The 15,144-nt window shown below is 38.5% G+C and overlaps 1 protein-coding gene across 1 annotated transcript in view; it reads left to right on the top strand.

The window, feature by feature from the left end:
- The window catches only part of CDC73 (cell division cycle 73), a 105,752-nt gene that overhangs the window by 20,148 nt on the left and 70,460 nt on the right, over positions 1–15,144 (top strand). Inside the window, exons 8-10 of the mRNA XM_051804734.1 lie at positions 4,125–4,223; positions 5,466–5,544; positions 14,916–14,980. Of these exons, the coding sequence (XP_051660694.1) occupies positions 4,125–4,223; positions 5,466–5,544; positions 14,916–14,980 (243 nt within the window). The remainder of the gene's footprint in view (positions 1–4,124; positions 4,224–5,465; positions 5,545–14,915; positions 14,981–15,144) is intronic.

Raw genomic sequence — 15,144 nt, 5'->3', positions numbered from 1 at the left:
GCAGCCTAGCACACCATGTAAAATGCAGTGCTTTAGCACTACCTCTGAATTAGAAGAACAAGGAGGAGAGAAGATCAACTTCAGTGTTGGTGAACAGTTTGCAAATTGAAGATGTATTTTCTGAGGCATAGGAGAGTGATGCCTGAAGTGATTTTTTTTTTTTACTTTTTGATTTAAATTCCAGATTTAAATGTGTTTTAAATTTAGATGTGCAAAATATTTTCCTCTAAATATACAGTTCATCATTTTGTGTTCCTTATGAACAGTTTTTTAATTTCTGCTGTACTTTTATGAGACCATCTGAATACTGTTTCCATTTCTTATGCCATGCAGTACATAGGAATTACTGAAAATGTGTGATGGGAGTATTGCCTTTCTGGTACAGCATCATGCCTTTCAGTCTGTCAGTGGTTGCAAAGGATTTAGCAGTATGTCTGAGCATATCAAGCAAATGTGTAGAGAAGTGTGGTAGGGCCTCAAATCTTCCTTGTCTAGCCCTACTATAATTTGGACAATGTTTATAGCATTCTGGAGCTCTTGATCTTCCTGGGATGCATGCCCAACAAGAAATCCTTATTGTCAGCTCAAATAAGAGTTTATTTGAGGTTTTATGACTCCTCTCTCTCTGCAGTGAAATACCAGAATGTAAATCTGATTAAAAATTGGTTACAGTTTAGCTGTAGGAAAGTTCAAGCCCTATAAACCATATTGTGTAAAAGCGTATATGCTTCTAGTTTTAGATTTCAACTTTTATTTTTGTTCAGATGATTGAGATGAAATATACTTTTCTTCAGTTTTTTTGCCAAGAATTGTTTTCTATGAAGCTGAAATCAATATTTATCCTTGATGATCATTATTAGAAAAAAGATTATTTTTTTTTTTGGTAGCATGATGTAGTGACTGTAGTAACTGGAAGTCTTTGTAAATAAGCATTGGGGTTATGGATAGTAACAGAAATTAAAGATAAATTGAAGAATGAAGATTTCAATTTTTTTTAGAATAAACCCTGATATATTTACATGGAAATATTTTTATTACGAAAGAAATATAGTTAGTGATGAGACTTCATTAAACCTTCCTCGGCAGAGCAGGCTGAGCTCACTGGCTCTGGTATTTCTCTGCAAACAGCCTGTTAAATTAACACCAGTGATAGTAACTTGACTTGGTGTGTGTTAGTCACTATGTTGGCAAGGGATAGAGCATCTGTGCCAGTAAATATTGAGAATTTACATGCTGTTGCAGGTTTTCCCAAAGAACCTGTGACTCCCTTTCTGTCAGATGATGGGCTGTTTATCTGACTGTAGCTGCTGTTCCTGATTGGCATCTGGCTACTAATTTACATCTAGTGCATGAGTGGGCCTTCTACAGAAAATCTGGTATGATAAGGATTGACTGAAGGCAGTAGCAAAGACCTGATTTGGTAGCTGCTTAAACATTTTATCTCCTCTGCAATGTGATGAATTATTATTAGATGTAGATATTGAATTGACAGAGAGCTTTCATGGCAGTACCAATGCTCTTGTTGGCTAACAACAAGAATTGATGGAATTATCATTTTACATACTAGTGATTTTGTTAAGGATTGTTTTTAAAGCATTTTCAGGTTTTCTTAAGACAGTGCAGAGAAACAAATATTTGGGTGGTTTTGGGTTTTTTTTTAGGTTTTGTGGGTTTTTTTCCTTCTTTTCTGCTCTGTCCCCCAGATCAGAAGTTTTTGGTAATGAAAATGTATTATTAAGTTTAACTAAATCTAGGGCAGAAGCTGGGGGATGTTCATATTCTGATCTCTGAAGGTATAAACAATGAAAACTTAGCAGTCTTGCAACTGTGTGGGGCTTTGCAAATCAGTTGGTACCTGCAGTGGACATCCTGCTCAATCTTTTTTCTGTCATATTAATGTAATCCCACATCCCTGACCACGCCAGTGAACAGCAAGAAGATGATGTTTGTTTGAGTGCTTGTTAAAACACTGCTGGTTTTTTCCCCTTCCAAACAGACATTAGATGTGGCCTTGGGGGACTTGCATTTTCATGCTGTGGAAAAAAAGACATCGGCAGGAACCTTTTCTAATTCCATGCTTATTAGTGACTTGTTTTCAGCAGATGAGAGAAAATCCTGGGGGTTTTTTACCTGAAATAATTTAAAATTTGGTCCAGGATGTGCCATTTCCGAATATTAAAATCCCAGATGCTGAAAGGCCTTTTGAAAAATTCATAATTTGAAATTTAAACTCACTTTTAGACTATGTTAACTGTAGGTTTTATGAATGAAATACGGATGTGAAAGCTGGTTGTAGCTCCCTTGTTACTGGAAGAAGTTTGGCTTTTGGGTTGACAATCACTCTTAGAAAATTCCTTCTCTTGTTAATTAGTTCCTCCTTGTGCATTTGAGAAGATGGAGTAGCTCATTTTTTCCTAGAGACAGTATGGGATTAAGCACAGCAATGACAAGAATTGTGATGGATATGCTGCTCAGTCCACACTCGGGGATAAATCTCTGAATTTCCAGTAGAAGTGTGTAGTTTAGACTTATTTTCTGAAGAAGGGAGCTGATTTTGAGTATCTTTGTATCATTGATACGTGCATGGCTCGCAGCTCTTCAAAGTTGGGGTTTTTTCCCAGGATTTTTCAGACTGAAAAAAACTTCAAATACAGTTTTGTGTGAGTTCTTTCAGACTTTGTCAAAAGAGCTGGGTTTGCTCAGGGAATGGCTTTGCCTTTATAAGTGGCTTCTGGTGGTCTTCCAGTTCCTGCCTTGCTGGCTTGGAGTGGATTGACAACATGCTGACTGAGGTCAAGTGAACAGGCTTAGAGAAGCTTTGCAGTACAACTCTCTCTAAATGATTTCTATGAAATTCACCCCAGAAGTCTTTGTTTTGTAATTCCTGTGTTTGTTTCATAAGGCTGGTGGTATTAACACCACTTCATTGTTAGTATTCAGTACTCTGGAAGAGTGTAAGCATTTATGAATACTTTATCTTGTAATTCACAAGTAAAAAAAGAAAAAAAAAAGCTGTTTTCCTTAATTGATAAAAGGTTTCTTTTACTGATGAACCATGACTGAAAATTGACATTAGTGACAGACATTGTGTACACCTAACCCTATAGCTTAAAATGCCTATTGAGTGGTAATAAAAGCATATACCTTTCAAAAGTTAAATTAGCATTTGCATTTTTGTGTAGAATAAAGCAGCTCTACTAACATTATCAAGAGGAATATGTTTTTAAAACCTTGATTGTTATCTTTTGTTCATTTGTGCCTCAGTGACTTGATTATCTGACAAAACTGCAAGAAGGTGTTGGAATTACCTTGAATCAAGGACTTGGTAATGTGGTTTCTGTACTTGCTTCTTGCAGTGTAACATGAAAAGCTCTACTGCTTAAATTACTTGGTGCCAATTGGAGCGAAGTCATAATTCAAGATGAATGTTAAAAGAACTGCACCCCAATGTGATGGGGTCATGCCTGTGAACCATTAACAACCAGTTGAAGCATGTTCTGCTCTGCTCAGGAACCTTGCTGGAAGTGCAGGAGGTGGCTGTGTGGCTGTCTTGCCTCAGTTGCTCCATGCAGGACCAGGGAGGGCTGGCCTCCCCAGGGTCCTAAGGAGTCTTCCCTGAGAGTAGCTGCACATCCTTGGGTGGAGGAAACCTTGTGACGCAGGGTCAGTCCGAGGGACGGGCTGTGCCCAAGGCACTCTGTCGGGAGACCAAGGCTCTCATTAGTGGATTCATGCCTGGGCTTCAGAGATGAGACTTGTCCTGGAAATCTTGAGTGAACATTCTTCCTTCTTGCTTCAGCATGAAGATTTCCAAAGGGAGTGTAAGGGCACAGTAGGGAAGAGGGGAGAAGGAGATGTCAAGTGCTTTGTGAAGAATTTGGTTTACCTTGTGATGTAATAAGGCTGGTTAGATTTAGCAGGTTTGGACCTTAAAGAATAGGGGATAGCAATGATGCTTTAAAACTGTGTTTCTCACACAGGACTAATCAGAAAACATCTATTTAGAAAATTGGTGGACTAGTTTTGGTTTTTTTGTGAAACATAATGATGTGTTCTACTGGTGTTGCTATTCTGTGGAATGTGGATGGTCAGGAAGGTTCATGAGTATGTAAAATGTTTTTCAGAACTTTGCCAAGAACATTTTTGCGATTCTTCAATCAGTTAAAGCCAGAGAAGAAGGCCGAGCACCTGAGCAAAGACCTGCACCCAACACAGCCCCAACGGTAAGAGCAGTGCTTTGATGAACGTGGGGGCTGTGACACCAAAAGTGAGAGTACAGTGTCTTCTCATTACTAGATACGCAATTTGTTTGGGTTTATTTCCAGTGAATGCGCATTTTTCAAGCATGACTTCATAGTTATTCTTTGATTTAAGTCGCATTTATTGGTATTTGAAGAGTTGAATCTATGAGTTTAACTTCTTCAATATGCTCTTGTTACTGAGAGACTACAGTGCTAGTGCCAGCTTCTGCAGCTATCAAACACTAGCGACATCCTGCATGATGTGCAAAAAATGTATTAGATGAGAGCACTGCCATTTCAAACGAAATGTTTTGCTACTTTTCTGACAGATAGGGTAGCAAATGTTTAAGAATCTGGAGCATGACTCATGAGTGGGAACAGCTCGAACCAGCTTTCTTTTGCCTGTAATAAATCAGGAGGACAGACTTAGAGCTTTGTTGTTTAAGTCTATCTAGGTATTAGACAGGATTTGTTTAGTATTGTGGTGTTTACTATTGTGTTCTGTTAAACCTAATATATTCTTGAACTCAGTGGCTGTTCGAAAAGCTGTTTAATCATACTTGGTTTTGTTTTTGCTGCTACTGCATTTAACAAAGAACTAAATTCCAACATTTAAATATTTGCTTTGTGTTGAATTTCTTAAGTTGTGCATGGCATTATTCAAATGTTCCATTCAGAATAGTTGTGAATATGTAACTAAGCTATCCACAAAAAAGACTGAATTGGTATTGAGTGTGCCTCCAGATTGGCGCTTTTTAAAACTTTTTTCCACAGAATGCCTTTTTTCCTCAAAATTTGTTTTTATTTGTTTTATTTAGCAAAATTTTAGCTTAATCAAGCTGAAATGGAAAATTTTGTGTGGCTGAAGCCTTAATCATGAATTGTTGGTTTATTCCCCATCCCGCCCTGCTAATTTTTTAAGTATAACAAAACCTCAGTGATTTCATTAAACTTACAGATTTTAGCTAATGTAGTTGGTTACTGCTACTTTAGTTTGGCTTCACGTTGTTCTCATTGCGTTCAGTACGTGCTTCTAAACTCTGTTTCTGTAAGATTGTAAGTGGATGCTGAAGGGAAACATCAGAAGTTTTCAAATGCATTGAAACACCTACAAAAGTGAACTGATTTCATACAATTGAGTAGTTCTAAGTAGTACTTTATGAAGTTCACAAACCATCAAATAGCTTTTAGTGTGTTTTACAAATCTTATTTAATCTATTTTAGGATCCCACTTTACGAAATAAGCAACCTATTCCGGCTGCCTACAACAGATATGATCAGGAAAGATTTAAAGGCAAAGAGGGTAAGTTGATTGCAATACTTCTTTCAGAAAAAAAAAAAAGAGAACCAAAAATGACGAGTCATGAAGTTCAGACTAGGGGATTTCCTCTGCTTTGCAAACCTCAGAAAAGAAAAAAACCAGCTTTAACTAGACCTAAAGGTTGTTTTTTCAAGTAATAAAGTCTATAAGTATTGTTTATTAGAAATTATTTCTACATGTGAATGCATCTATGTTTATGGGGGTGGTTTTTTGTGTATGAAACTACTATGGAAAACTTGGTCATATATTCTGTTATATCCTTTTGAAGTCCTTGGCCCTGTTGTGGCCTCGGTGTACTTATATTTCAATGCAGTGATTTTACTTACTACTTACTGCTCATTGACAATTGCATGGCAGGATGGAGAAAAAAAGCCAAAGCAGGATGTTTGCTAGCTTTTTCAACATTGAAAAATAATCTAAACTAACTTCCATGAGGAGTTAATTGTTATAACAAAAGCCAAGGGAATTTGGGAAAGAAAGGAACAAAAAATATAAAACCAAACCAACCCTTCCATGAATAATTTTACTAGTATTTATTCAGTTTGCTTCTGTTAATAATTTAAGTCTTCAAAACTCATGTATTTGCCAAGTAGTTTCCCTTTTATTAACATTTCCTATTAAGAGTTAAAAATAGTATATATCTAAACTGGACAGTATGAAATAAAAGGTAGAGAAAGAAATTAATGTGCAAGTGTAACAGTTCAAATGTACCAAAATTGTGGACTCTTTTACAAAAAGAAGCTTAGGTAAAGGAATGGTCTGTGTCCTAGATGACAAATTACATGGTTCTAGTAAACAACCCATGCAGACAACATCTGTACTAAACAGGTGGGTGTATTTTTTGCTTTTACTGCATGTGTGCAGTTCAAGAGGGAACAGAAAATAACAGGTTTTGTATGGCAGGAAGAGTTTGTCAAGCAGCTCACTGGTATGAGTTTAGAGTAGAAATTTCTGAGCAGAAATCAAAGAAGACATTAGATGATTGACAGAGAAAAAATGTTTCTATCTGTAATTAATCATGTTGAAAAATCCATTTCGATGTCATGTGATTCTGAGAATGTGGTGGTGGGGATTCTGTCAGTGCTGAAATGGACTTGACTGGACTGCAGTTCAGGTCAGTTGAAAGGGTCTTGTTCCATTTGAAAGGTTCTTTTGTGATGTGGTTATGAAATGCCTGAAATGGTCATATTCTACCTGGGTAATTGTCATTATCATGCTCTTCATTCTAGGACAGGTTTATGTGCCTTAACTTCCTGGTTTGTTGTATTTGGTTTAGTCACATATGGAGTTAATTTTGTATTTCAGTTTTCTGGGTGTATTTAAAGAAATCTGTAGTTTAAAAATAGTGGAGTAATACCAAGTTAGCTAGTGTAGCCTAGCACTGGAAATACAAGTGGGTGGTGGAAAGAATGTATTTCAATCATGAGATTAACTTAGGGAAGGTATTGATACATCATTTATGGAAGTTTATGTAGAATTAGTCATTAACATCTGGATTTCTTAGGAAAGGACCTAGAGTTATTGGAGGTATCTTCCTCAGCTACAACTTAACTTTAGAAATAGCAAAGATCTGACTTACTTCTAGGGTATTCTCTTGTAGAACTGTAACTTTAAAATTTTAGTCTAACTGGAACTCAGAGTGCAGGTGGTTTTCAAAAGCCATAATTAGGCATTAATGTTTTCTTATGCTGTTCAACAGGGTACTGTCATTTGCTTAAAACTGAACGATGCACATCACTTGCATGATGAATTTGTTCCTTAAGGGATTTTTAATTTAATTCCCCTCAAAATGAAGTTGTGGCTCCCAAGTTTTCAGTGCAGAAAGGAGATTACAACCAGAAATAGTGATCAATAAAAATAAAGTAAGGCATTTTTTGTTTCTTACACACTTTTTTTTTACAGTAATTCTAGTAAGAACTTGGAATTACACATGTTTATGGAAAGGTTGCAGTATTGGGGCTTTTGGGAAAGAAGTCTGAAGGAAAAGAAAGGTGATTATTTAAGTTGAAGGTGTAATAACTTGCAGTCTTTATGTCATCGTATCCACATTTGTTAGTAATGATGGGTAACACCTAACATGAAGTCGAACCTGACAGATTTCTGTCCTTCTGTAGGGTTTCCATGTCTTGCCCTCTATGACTGTACATGTGGTTGGCTAGGAATTTTGGAAGGCAGGATTGTATGATGCATGTAACAATGGGCATAGTGGTGGTTTTGGCTAAAAACTGAAACAAAGCCAAAAGAGGCAATGTCTCTAAGCTTCTGTCTTTGTGTCTTACCTGTTTACTCTTTCCTCAGAGGTACTGAAACCATAGAAAGGCTTCGCAGGACTCCTCCTCTGGTTGCATCAGGATTGTGGCTTATTGTCTATCTACAGTATTCATGAGAATTTAGTTTAGGCAGCAAAGAGGTGAACTGCTTTTTGTTTGACTATGTGCTTGGTTTCATACAGAACTTTTCCATTATCAGTCTTGTTCTTAGCATAAGCAATTCAAAGCTTGTAGAGCTAAGAGAGTAAATTTAGAAATTTTAACATGTATTAAGTAAACTGCTGAGTTGCAGCCAAATTTCTCTGCTTCTTGTGATGGATCATTATTTCTGATGGGGTGTATCAGGATGCCTCTCTCGTTGACTTAGTTAAAATTTTCATGCCAGATGGGACAGGCTTTGCTGCCAGAATGGTTTAGATTGCTTTAATAGTAAATGTGAGGAGGGAGGTAATTGTGCTGTTCTTGAAGAGCACACAATCAGTTCCACGTGCAGTCAGTGGAACTGCTTAGGCAGCCCTGAGTCAGGAGTTGTTAGTCCCCTCTCAAATGGGTGTCTTGTTACTGCAGCTTTGATTCGGCAGGACAGAGAAATCTTTGACATTCCTCAAGCTCTGTGATGTGCACAGGAAATGCGTTAGAATGTCATTTGCAGTAGGACTTGTACGTCCCAGATACTTCCACAGTGGAAGAACATGTTACTTGGCAGTGCATCCATCATGCCCAACTGCTCAAGTGGTTTTGAGGTGAGGAGATGAACTCCTTGCAATTACTGTCCTTGACTGCTGTTTCCTTCCTGTTGGTTTTGCGCCTTTCATGATGGCAGTTAGAGATGGTATCTTCTCTTCAGCAATGCAGAGCTCTGTCCTCTGCTAAAACTTCTCTACTTTTACCTTCGTAGTTTTATTCATTTCCTTCACATTACTCCCTTGAGCTTTTTTTTTTACACTTTAATAATGTCATTTATTAATGTGTGCCTTTGCTAGTGGTATCTTATTCATGCAACAGACCATCTTGTTCCAAGTACAGTCTGTCATACCATCTTGAGCAACCTAATTTTTAAATGATTTTTCAGGATTCAAAAATCCTGTGCCCAAATGTCATTTGATGCTTAGGAAGGTATCTCGTGTCCTCTCCTTATGCCAGTGTTGGATATTTAAATACATGTTTATTGATGTATATGGCTTGCAACTCACTAGGGGTCCACAGAAACCTTGAGCTGATGTGATTGTTCTATAGGGTGTTGTAGGTACTAAACTGTTTTGGATGTTAGACCTTGTTTTTCCCCCATTTTTTTTGGTGGCTTTACGTGAGATGATCCTTTTCCCGTGCTTGTTTGTCCTGTAATTTCAAAGTGTGCAATAGATGCTAATTCTGAAGGTTTAACATTTTTGTGACCCATTGCGTGCATCTCTCAGTATAGGTGCAAAGTCAAGTTTCTCTGTGCTGCTCCAAGTTTAGACCTTTAAGTTGTGTTCCAGGAGCGTTCTTCTTATTTGCCTGATACTGCTGTTCTCAAGGTTTCAACACAGCAGAAGCCAATTGTTACTACTCCTTCAAAACAAACAAACCAAAAAATCCAAAACCACAAAAACCTCCACCAACATTCAGTCCTACTTAGTGTAAATGTGAGAGTCTGGCTGTGCAGCCGTGTGATTCCAGTCCATAATGGTGAAAAGAATATTGTTGACCGCATCCAAGTGTTTCCTTCAGGAAAGCTGCTGTTGACTTCTTGCTATTGTCATTTTATGTTTGAATTATTCTTTTCACTGTTGGATTTTCAGACATAGCTGTCGTTTTCAGAAGTTTGCCTGGCTTTCAATCAGTCCTAAGTGTTAGGCCGAGGCAACAGAGGATTGTCAAGTTATTAAATTTGCAGTGACTCTGGACTGTAACATTTTCTTTCTCTTTCCTGTGCATTGTTAAGAAAGTTTCTTTATAAAGTATTTCTCATTATAAGTTATTTTCTTTTAAATTATGTGATTTCCATTTACACAAGGAGAACAGAACTAGTAGCAGGAGAGACAGAGTTCTAAAGCTTGACTGCCTTGTTAGACTTTTATTTATTGCATTCTCTTTTAAGATTATAGAATTCTGCTTTTTCTTTCCTAGCAGAGAATATGTGCAGGAGATTCCCATTTGGAAAAAGACTGTGGTCTATCTCTATTTTCTGGCTTGGTGTGACCAAGTAGTTTGATAACTTTCAGTCCTGTACATTCGGTGATGGAAAACACTCGTGGATTCATACTGTAATTGCTTTTAACAGTACCGTGAGAAATGTAAGATGTTGGTGTTAATTACTTGTAAGATTATTACAGAGGTGTTATATATGAACTGTACAGAGAATTCGTAAAGTAATTAATGTAGCTTGGAAATTCAGATGTGAAACTTTTACTTGTTAGGATACAGTTCTGTAAAGGAGTGCTTGGTAAACTCTTACGCAGAATTAAATTTGGTGTCAAGGATTAAATTACCGGGGCTGTGAAGTGGGGTAGTGAATCATTTCCAGGCAGTCTGCAGAGCTGTTGCAGAGCTGTTGCTATCTGGGGTTTGAAGAGTATACAGCTGAAAAAAGAAGTGGTTATTCAATCTTATTCATCCACAATTCAAACCAAGTCTTTAACTTGAGCTCTTAAGTGTTTTAAGAGACATGCTGCTTTGTTCTGTTTCTGTTTACCTTGACTTCCTTCCAGAAATTCAGGCTAATGTGTCTTTTTAAAGCTATTATTGTTTTGGTAATGCATCAGAGCTCAAGTTCATGCCCGGATTGGATGACTAGGGCTGCAGCAGGTGCAGAATCCAAGTGCAGAGTGACCTGGATGGATGTAGAGCAGTGAGCTTTAAGCAAATAGAAGACACTCTGACCATTAATGCTTATATGCAAGGAAATGGAACATGTGCCCAAATGGTGATGGAGAATATAATCAGTCCAAAAAGCTGATACATTAGGGTACATATCTTCATTTCCAGGTCTAATTATTTTAAATAAGAAGAGTCACTCAGATTGATACGTAGTGATGCTAGAAAGGTAACTAGTGAGGAACCACAGTAGAAATGTGTGTGGTTCTTTTACCAGTCTTTGGGTCATTGAACTGTGGGACTGTGACCATAATACATGCAATGACTGGAGAAGAAAAGAAAACCCTAGTGATAGTTAATGTTTTTGAAGCCTTAGGGTTGTTTATTCAGTACTAGTTATTATGTTTAGTCTCTCAATGTAGTTTTTAAGGCATCTGTTGATGTTGGTGTTTTCAACAATGCATGTTTCTAAAACTGATTATATTTGGCAAACTGAAAAAGTTGCAGTAGAGTGATGAAGTTGCAGTACAGTGATTTTCATGATGAAATTATTGTTGGGCTTTGCTTGCGTTCTTTTCTCCTTAGTGTTAGACCTGCAGTTAAAGTCTTTATTATGTCCTGCTTTTCGCCTAAGGGAAATGTGGATGTTAACTTTGTAGCAATTTTATTGAAAAATTCCAATGTATTGAAGACTCTCAAGTGAGTTTTTTAACAGTTGTTCTGCATCTAATTCCAAGTTTAAAAATAAGGGTCCAAAGTCTTGCCATCACACTACTTTTATTTAAAAGACTCTTTTCTTCTTAAATACCCTTTTCTTAATAGATGGCTTATCATTTTAACTGCTGCTTCTACTACCACCAGTGAAGCTGGGATTTTGAAGCTGGAGTTATAAGCTAATTCTTGGCCAAGCACGAGCATTTCATCTCAGTGCTGGTGCATGACTCAGCAGCACAGGTTGGAGCTGGTTTGGGAGGGAGAGGAGGAGAAGTATTGCTTTTGTGTTCTTAGTCAGAGGTTATGGTAGATCATTTATGCTGATGTATGCTGGGTCACATCCCCTGGTGCTCCAGGTCGCTCTCTATTCTGCTCCTCTCTGCTGTGGCCTGTGGTTCCTCTTGTATCCCAGCTCTGCCTTTGAGCAGCTGCATCAGGGTCAGCCACTGTCCTTGGAGAATGCTCTGGAAGAAGTGCCTCTCTGCTTTCTAGCCTGGTTCTTGAATATCTTTTACAACATTAACCTAGCTAACACCTTTAGCAATTTTTGAAGTGGAAATGAAGCTGTAGCTGTGGAGTCCCTGACTTGGAAGCATTTGTTTCACAGAGCGTGCACAGTGAGTGGAGCTGAAGGTGCTGCTGGTTGTGGCCAAGTGTACAAAATGGCACAAAAGTGCAAGTGGCAGGGCTGTCACTTGTAGCAGTGTTTATTTGTGTAAGAGAAGTGAGTGGCTGACAGAATATCACATGGTGTATGTGAGAGGATCGGGTTGAAAAAGCTCCATTCTGAGAAAAGTGTCCGTGCTGCTGCCACTTCAGGGAGGGCTGCTGTGGCTACCTGGAAGCTGGCAATGCTTAACTCTGATTCACCAGTTGCTTGATAGTTAGAGGCAGGACATTTGAGAGTCAGTGGGCAGTTTGGGAGGTGGCTTCTTCTACTGGTCCCACCCTACTGCCGAGAGCAGACCTTGAGCTCTGCAGTAGGTCTGGTAGTGGCTGCAGTTACTGTTTGCAGGAATGTAAAGTGGGTACCTGCATTCTGCTTTGAGCATTTAACATCTCTTAGATTTGCATTAATAAGGAAAACTGCTATACCATTATTTGCAAATTGTCAGAACTATTTTATTTACTACCTGAGTAGCTGCTATATAGCACTGGAGGCCCTGTGTAGATGCTGGAAACATCCAGCAGGCTGGAGAGCCCACTCAGATGCTTGAGGCAACAAGGGGCTCTTCATCCTAGCTGTTTACTTCTCCTGCTAGGAGGAAGGGTCAGCACAAGGCCGGGAGCAGGAAGCTGGTGAGATCCAGAGCTGTGGTTTGTGGCTCTTGTGGCTCATTAAATAAACTAGGACAGATTTTATGAGAGACTTGGAAAGATTTTTGCAAAAGATGAAACCAGTGGCAATAGAGCAGAGGCTTGTTCTCTGCCAGGTGCCTCTCTCCCCTTTGATTTACTTTCTGACTGTGCTGCTGGCTCTGTGGGCCTTTATTCCCTTTGCAATGCTGATGGAGACAGGGAACAAACATGTAGAAATAATTATAGAGCCAGGATTTGTACTGAGAGGAAAGAAGCCATGGCAGGCCAGGCACAATGGGGGATGCTGTGCTGGCCTTGTTAACGGTTGTGTCTATTCTTTGGAAAGAACATCTCACTGAAATGGTTGGAAATTCTGCATGTCACAGGCACGAGGAACCCATAATAGGTCAATCTGGAAACTGGAAAGGTTCCTCTGTTGGTGACCTTCTGAAATTCAGAAACAACTGTCAGCCCACATGATACACCTTTGATTTATGTCATTCCAGGTCAGCAAAAGCATTTCTTAAACCTAGGGAGTGTTCTACCAAGTGTTCTACAAGGTTCCAGGCATTACCTGAAATATTAATATGCTCCTTGCCCAGAAACAGTGACTCATATAGTCAAAGAGAAAACTGTTAAACACTGTTACCCATGGAAGTGTTAGTGCAGTTGCATCTGACCACCTTAAGCTCAAGTTCAGCTGTGTGACCTTTGAGTTAGGACTCAAGGCATAGTTACAGCCTGGGGTTGAGGGGAAAGGTGGTAAGGCAGTATCAATTTATATGGGGAGGCTAGGCTGCTTTTTTTCCTTCTTTTTTTCCCCTTTGTTTTAGTAGGAAAGGCTGGATTTTTGTGTGACTGTACCTGCATTTTTACCATCTCAGAATCAACTCTGTAGTTCAGAAATGTAAAATCTGGCAGAAGGGGCAGATGAAGCAGGGCTGGAGCTGAGGTGACGATATAAAACAAAACACTGTCACTAACACTGGGCATCTCCACTTGGTAGTTGGTGGCAGGTCTGGTAGCACAATTGAGGGAATGAGTGGAAAAAGTAAAACCCAAACCAATGTTCAGAAAGTAGATGACTATCCCTGTGGTGAGAGGAGTATGATCAATTTTCAACTCTTAAGTGTCTTTTTCTAGACACTGGAGAGTTATTAAATCTGGGAATCTTTTCTGCCTCATTTCCTACTAGTCTCTGATAATCTTCCTCATCTAAGGAAGAAAGGATGAGCAACCACAGATGCTTCCCAGAGCATCTGCATTGTTTTCAAGGTTGTCTGGGTTTCAATTCAAGTTAATTTACTCATGATGAGAGCAAGAAGCTCTAACAGTTTTGAAAATCAAATATTTTTCTTGGACTTTTTGTAGGTTCAGATAGAAGCATTGCTTTGATTCTTCATTATTTTTTTTGTCTCGTATATTTTTGTGCTGATACATTTTATGAAGGTTTTATAACAAAAATGTACCAGTTCCAAATAGCTGTTTCTACACAGTACCTTTTACCCAAGTCTAGTTGAAATAGCTCAAAATTAGTTATAGACAAATGCCTGCTTACCATGATTTGATCAGTGATTATCATGCCATTTTAAGGAGGAATTAGTTGGGTGGTTGGTTGATGGGATCAGTTGACAGTAGATGCATGAGGCTAGGGAATTTACAAAAGGGAAAAGGTTTTCTTACAAGTTCTGGTGGCAGTATTCAGGAGCTTATACTTGGGTCTTAGAGTGCTGAGAATAGGGGGTCAGAGAAGGAGTATTCAAAAGCAAACAGGCTAATGGCAGCAGGTTTAGTCACTGAGCACTTGTAGGCTTCTGGCACTTAGCAAAAATTCAATCTAATTAAAACTCCTAAAAAAACCCCAAAACAAACACAGACTCCCACCAAACAAAGAACCTTTTTAATAACCTTTAGTCTGGTAGTGTGAATTCATGCAGATTCTATCCTCTGTATCATATGACCACATGCAAGTTGTAACATTCTCACAAAGATTTAAGTCTATATCCTTTCTCTGAAGTGGTTTAAATTATTCTGTGCAGCAGGAAAAGCTTATTCTGGTTACAGAAAGCAGAAATATCAAATGGACCTCTCTCTAAAGAAAGCATATTTCTTAATGACTAAGCAGGTTTTGTATTGTGATCAGAACCTAAACCACTACCAACAGCAAATGCTTTCTTTGAAAAACCAATTTCAGAGGTATTTCCAGTGTTGTCCATTTAGACATGACACTCCTGTGTTCACAATGACTTACAGAAGACTTTTTTTCCTTTGCAGAAACGGAAGGCTTCAAGATTGACACTATGGGCACCTACCACGGAATGACTCTGAAGTCTGTAACGGTAAGCTGGAAGTCTTTACTTTGTTTTATAAAGTGATAGTGTACCTATTGATATATGTTTAGAGATACAGATATCTTGTCAGCCTGGCCTAGTCTCTAGAAGGTCACTTAGGTTGAGTAACAGAATTGGTGGAAGCTATTCTCCATGAAAAGGTAAAATGTTTT

This window comes from Manacus candei, unplaced genomic scaffold, assembly GCF_025592945.1.
Source record: "Manacus candei isolate 608988 ecotype Guabito, Panama unplaced genomic scaffold, ASM2559294v1 h1tg000005l, whole genome shotgun sequence".
Lineage (NCBI taxonomy): Eukaryota > Metazoa > Chordata > Aves > Passeriformes > Pipridae > Manacus > Manacus candei.
This window is presented reverse-complemented; position numbering and strand designations above follow the sequence as displayed.